General features: G+C 38.1%; 1 protein-coding gene across 1 annotated transcript in view; it reads right to left on the bottom strand.

Annotated features, from left to right (window-relative positions):
* Positions 1–397: 397 nt before the first annotated feature.
* Positions 398–6000, bottom strand: part of CDH13 (cadherin 13) — a 752462-nt gene continuing 746859 nt past the window's right edge. Inside the window, exon 14 of the mRNA XM_005292303.5 lies at positions 398–2156. Within this exon, the coding sequence (XP_005292360.1) occupies positions 2149–2156 (8 nt within the window). The 3' untranslated portion in view covers positions 398–2148. The remainder of the gene's footprint in view (positions 2157–6000) is intronic.

The following is a 6000-nucleotide window of genomic DNA, read 5'->3' as shown; positions in this document are numbered from 1 at the left end:
ATGAACCTTTCTGAAATTCTTCTCAAAAGAACCTCCCATTGACCTCTAAGTACTACTGTGGTAACTCAGACACCTGTGATATGCTGTGAAAGAAGCAAGGTCAGTGGGAGTTTTTCCTGGGTGAGGACTTCAAGAGTTAAGCTCTCAGAGAAAAAAACAGCTTTTTGTATCAAGGCAGTTTATATCTTATCAAAAAAACTAAAAATTGAGGGACGTCCACAACATAAACTAACTTTTTTGCTGTCACCATTATTAATAATTATTATTATTACTTTAGTTTAAAAGGACCTGTTGTAATATTTGGTATAATACAGGAAGTCAGAGAAAAGCTATTGTACAGCAATTTTTCACCACCAATACACATTTAATATCTAGTGTAACATCATGAAAAACTAAATGTGTGTTTGGAATTTATTTTTTATACTTCCAAAAAGCTTTAATATTGAAACATATACATGATGTGGAAGGTATGTGTATAATCTCACTGTAGTAATGACAACATACAGAATGACCCATAAGTACTGTAAAAATGCTAACCCAAAAATGCAGCTGGGAAGTTCTATTGCATAAGAAAGCATTGTTATTTAAACTTTAAATAAGCAAGTTTATTAAAATATTCTAAGACACTTACCTCACCCTAGTTACTGGCAAGCTCTAGTAAAAGCCACAGTCTGTCACTAGTATATTTTTGTGTGTGTGTGTGTTAATTTTATAAAAAATTTGGTGTGAGCTTTGATGGATCATTTACAATTTATTAACAGGATCGTCATCTTGATACAGTTAGAAGTTTTTGTTTACCTTACATGCTCACAGAATAAAAAAAGGATTAATATTCATACATAATGAACACCTTTTAATTCAATGTTTGCAAACAAGTGTGGTTATTTCACACACACACAGAAGTGATCTTGTTACTTTTAATTGAAAACTGTGTGTACATGTATATGTATGTGTGTGTATATATGAATATATTTATACAATAGGGCATCTATTTTCCTCACTGTGCTCAGGGATATCAATGAGAGCTGAGAACAGGCCTTTGTGGTTAGGGAGTCGAAAGAGAGATGATCAATGCATCTGAGAAATCCCTTTACTCCTACTATTCGCATAGGCCTTCTGACATGTAAACATCTTCCTACCTGATTGCCCCTGCAGATCAGGCACTAAGAAGTTTAAAATGTCCTCAACTGCGCCAGCAAATAATTATCGGCAGGAGCAAAAAGAGAGGCTGGGTTAAAGCCCCTTTAAATTCAGGCCCAGAGTGTCCCAATATTCTAGATAATGACCCACAGTGCATTTGACTGCTTTCAGCCCCCTTGCAAATCACAGCCTCCTTATCTCCCAGGGCTGCTGTCATTGTAATGTGGTGTGAAAAGCTGCTTTCACTGCTGCCTCATCAGTACCACCTGTGGCGGAAGGAAAGAAATCGTGATCGGCAATAAAGTGTTGGGAATTTGCGTCTCTTGTACAGAGCCTGAGGTAAAAAGTGACATTGCAGAGGACTGGCCCTGGCATAGCTGGCATCACTGACGCGGCAATTTTAATGGTATAGTCGCAGTTGCTCTTGCCTTTTGTGTTACACCATTGTATAAACAGCATATACAATGGGTTTAGCTATGATAGGACAATTATAACTCACCTGTGGCTCTGTTACTCTGCCCTGTTCCTCCCAAACTTCAGGCAACTGTCTCATAAAAGCTAACCCTATTGTGTATCTCTTCTCTGCATATAAATATATATACACACATACATTCATACATATACAAATACCAACCCACAGACAAAATATTTGTTTTTGAACAGTTGAATAGCAACAAGTCAACAGATAGAAAAAAATGGAGTCATTCTATATTCAGCTCCCAGAAGGTCAAGTTGAGATGTCATGGTCTTTTAACATTCAGTGAAAATTCGCATAAACCTTGCATCTTGCAAGAGAAATCCATTATTGAACAACAGTAAGGGCAGAGGTTGTCAAACACTGACGTACAGTCGGATAGACTAAGTGAGGTTGCAAATTAAATTGAATCTGGAGCAACTGAGGCCTAGTAGTGAAGAACGGTAACTGTAAACTGCGATCTTCGGATTTGATGTTTTCCTTTTCTTGTTGCCATGGCAACTCGGTAGGACAGCTTCAAATGTCAGGAGTTCTCACAGACCTAGGTGATGGGAAATGTGTGTGGTTATTACTGAGCAGGATCACAGCATTCTTTAACTATTCCTTAGGGGAAAAATACATCGAATTACTCATTGGGTTGCATGCATATTATTAAGCAATTGCAGCTAAATCATTCTGGTTCAGAAGCAATTATTTGAAGACAGAAATCTATGGGAGAAATGCCACTTCTGGCATTTAAGGATCTTTAGCAGTGTATAGTCAAGAGATCTGAGCTCAAAACAGGAGACAGGACCTGTGACCTGATCCTCTTGTACCTTGCCCCTTAGTCAATTACACCTGTGTAAAGTGAGATTAAAATACCAACCAATAATCTTTTTTTAACCAATGATCAGTGCAGGAAAAACAGGCAACTTTTTAAAGAATATGCACTTTTAAAAATTATAGTTCTATTGGCACTTTATGCTCCCTGCAAGCTATGGTTTGGAATAGCTGCTCTATTGATTACGTGGTAGGACAATGGAAACCAAGGATACAGACAAATACAAAGTATACTTCTTATTTTTCCTTTTAGCCAATTTAAAAACACAAATGTTTGCAGGTGTTACACCTTGATGCATAACTCTGCCTTTTTTAGATTGTCACCCTTTACATTGTATCAGAGAGGTGACTGCAAAAGACCCAAAGAAGCAGAAGCAATTAGGATCTGCTCTAACACCCACTGGAGTTAATGGGAGTCTTTCCATTGACTCCATCAGGCATTGGATGGGACCTTCACTGAATTGAAAATACTGTGTTTGAATTGAGAATGAAAGCACAAGGCTGTTGAAAGGATTCACGTCAAATCACGCAGGGTCTTGATCCTACAATAGTTGGACCCAATCTCAACAGGGCTCCAGGCAGATGGAAGGATCTGCTTGTGTGGAGATCACTGCATGCTTGGGCCATGAAGACACATGTCATACACCCATATCAAAAGAGACGAATGTGTTTACTGAATATGCTTGTCTAATCTATGTTAAATTTCTATTCCTTGATCACCTATTTATCATTTTGCCAGTTAACGATAAACACCTGCAGCCTATTCAGGACACAATGGGTATTATTTGGATGCTGGATTGCTATTTCTGTTTACTCATTTTTGAGTATTTGTTTTGTTCCTTTCAGACAAACTGACTTTCATATCAGTTTTGATAAAATTGATTTTGTTCTAATTATTTGCTTGTTGTTATTACTTTTGCATTATTTGAATGGAATTTAATGTTAAATTTCACTAACTAGGGAATTACATGCAGCACAACAAAGCAACCCGAGGAAACCTATAACAGCCTACCATACCCTATGGCAAAATATAAATTACGCAACATATGTTCCTCTAATAAAAATAAGTGGAGGGAAATGAAACAAGAATAAGAACCTGGAGAGAGGCTTTTGAGAACATGCACAATCTCTAGAGCTGAAGAACAGAGTTCAGCCACTGGCTATCTTCTACTTGCTTTTGTATTCACCTTCCCCACTACTTTCTCCTGAGTTTGCTTAGCTATCATCCATACTTGCTTATATTCTTTCCCAATTTTGAGAACATGCTGCTTTGTGATGTCTACTAGGACTTCATCTACCATTGAACTTCAGTCATTTTTGGGGTGGAATTTAACTAAAGAGAATACAGTAATGCTATATACTAATACAGTGTGGAAAGGAAGATACCATATATCCATTTTAACAATAGAGTGAATCTTATTAGGAAGGATGCAATCACCTGAAGTGGAAAATTCTCTGGATGGTAGGGCTAATGCCATCCCAATTTCAAACTGCCACAACATTTGGGATGGTTTGGTTTGGGTGTTCAGGTATGGTTATTAAAGGCAGAGATGCTAATCACAAAATTCTGATCCATGTTTGGATATGGATACTCCCTGAGCACCACCACCATTGTGTAGATGTGTTTGGATGAGGGGTTCAGATTTGGGCCAGTCTTTCATAAATGCCTCTGGTGATAGTGAAAAATAAATTTCACGTCTCTGAAAGGCAATACGATGCCTCTCAGCATCATGAAGGGGCTTTTATTCAACCATGACTCACACGAAGTTGTGCTGCCTTTTGAATCAAAAATCTACTCTGAGTTTCTAGGAGTCTCTTGGAGGTCTCCAGCTAAGGACAGCCAGTCACACATGGCAAATAAACAATAATCATAACACTCAATATCTGGATAATCCATAGGCTGAAATTTCTTCAGAAAATAAAATTTCAGGACACAATTATGAATCCCAACACAGTCAGGAAATTCCTAGTTGGTTCATCAGCAGCTTGTGAACAAGAAATAGGGGCTACATGTGTTGCATTAATCATTCATTCTAAATAGGTTGCCCAGCTCTAGTTTTGAGCATGATTTTTTCCATGCTAGTTTCTTCTCGACTGGATTCTAATATAACTGTAACATAATATATATTTCAAACCCCTGCTTCATGCAGTATTGACAGTTCCTACTGTGCAGTGCTCATGGAGAATAAAATATATTTTTATGATGTAATGGTCACATTTTGAAATTTTTCTCCACCTGCAAACAATCGCACAACTCCCCCCCCCCCCAAAAAAAACAAAATCCCATGCCCCTCACCTTCTATCTCTGAGTGCGAATTCCCAGTGGACTCACCCATTTACCAACTAGAATTTAGTTCCTCTGCTCAGCGACTCATGCAATATTCCCAGTGCAATTTCAACCAAATAAAAGAAATGCATTTAAATGTGCCTTGAAAAGTTGCATCAGCTGCTCTTCCTAATTGGAATGTCACCAAACTGATAACGAGAGGAAGAGCCAACGAAAGATGAGATCCTGAACATATTCAACTCCCATTGAAGTCGACTGGAGACCCTGGTGCTCCGCAACTCTTATGATCAGGCTTACTGGGTTACTGGAATGGTAAAATGGGCCATAGAGATTATTAGAGAGTGCACATTGGCTGAGAAGCTAATTGCACTGGGCTGCAATTTAAGTGAGGGTTTTAGCTGACGGCTAAGGTTCTGCTGTGTAGGGTTATGGAATTTAAGCTTTGAGTTTGTGCATGCATACACACAATCACAGACATACACACTTTTAAGAAACATTAGGGGGAAAAAACCCTGCCGTTTTTCATCTAACTGTAGCAGGTGGAGATTCCATCTGTACTGGTTTTCTTGAGGAAAAAATAGACTTATTTTTTATCAAGAGAAAGCTGTCAAGATTTTCAGTGGGAGTTAAGGTTATTTCTTTATGAGCCATGTAGTCTATCAAATGAAACCCTGGCAACAGTGAGACAAAGAAAACTGTTCATTCCATAGGTTCCAGGGACAGCACAAATGATGTACTGCTTCATTCTTCTGGATTTTGATGTGACCAGAAGCCCTTGATGGAACTCTTTCTTTTTATCTTTTTTTTTTTTTTTTTTTTTGCAGGCTGTACACTTCCTCTTCATTTTCTGATCTGGCCTTCAACACAGCCCTGTAGCCATCCTTAGCTTCAGGTGTGCAGATGACAAGGACAATCCTATTCTAAGCATTGTTGGTTAGAGCGGCATCAGCCATGCACTATGATTAATTGATTGGCTTAATTTTGCTGCTTCTTCTGCATGTAAATTGCCTGTGAGCTGCTTTCAGTTCTCTGAGATATATGTTTTTCCAAATTATGTGCCAAATAATTGCTGCAAATAATTCTCTTCTGTATCTTGAGAGCAAGTACTCAATATTTGAGTGTCAGTTAATTTTGATGGCACACAGAGGTAACATGATACAGTTTATGTTCCCTGATCGAATTCACCCAACTTTTCTATTCCAGTGTGAATATCAAAGTTTGCCAACTCAAAATTTGCTTTCCAAGAATATTCTCAAACAGTCACTTAAAATGTAGCATT

This window comes from Chrysemys picta, chromosome 14, assembly GCF_011386835.1.
Source record: "Chrysemys picta bellii isolate R12L10 chromosome 14, ASM1138683v2, whole genome shotgun sequence".
Taxonomy (NCBI): domain Eukaryota; kingdom Metazoa; phylum Chordata; order Testudines; family Emydidae; genus Chrysemys; species Chrysemys picta.
This window is presented reverse-complemented; position numbering and strand designations above follow the sequence as displayed.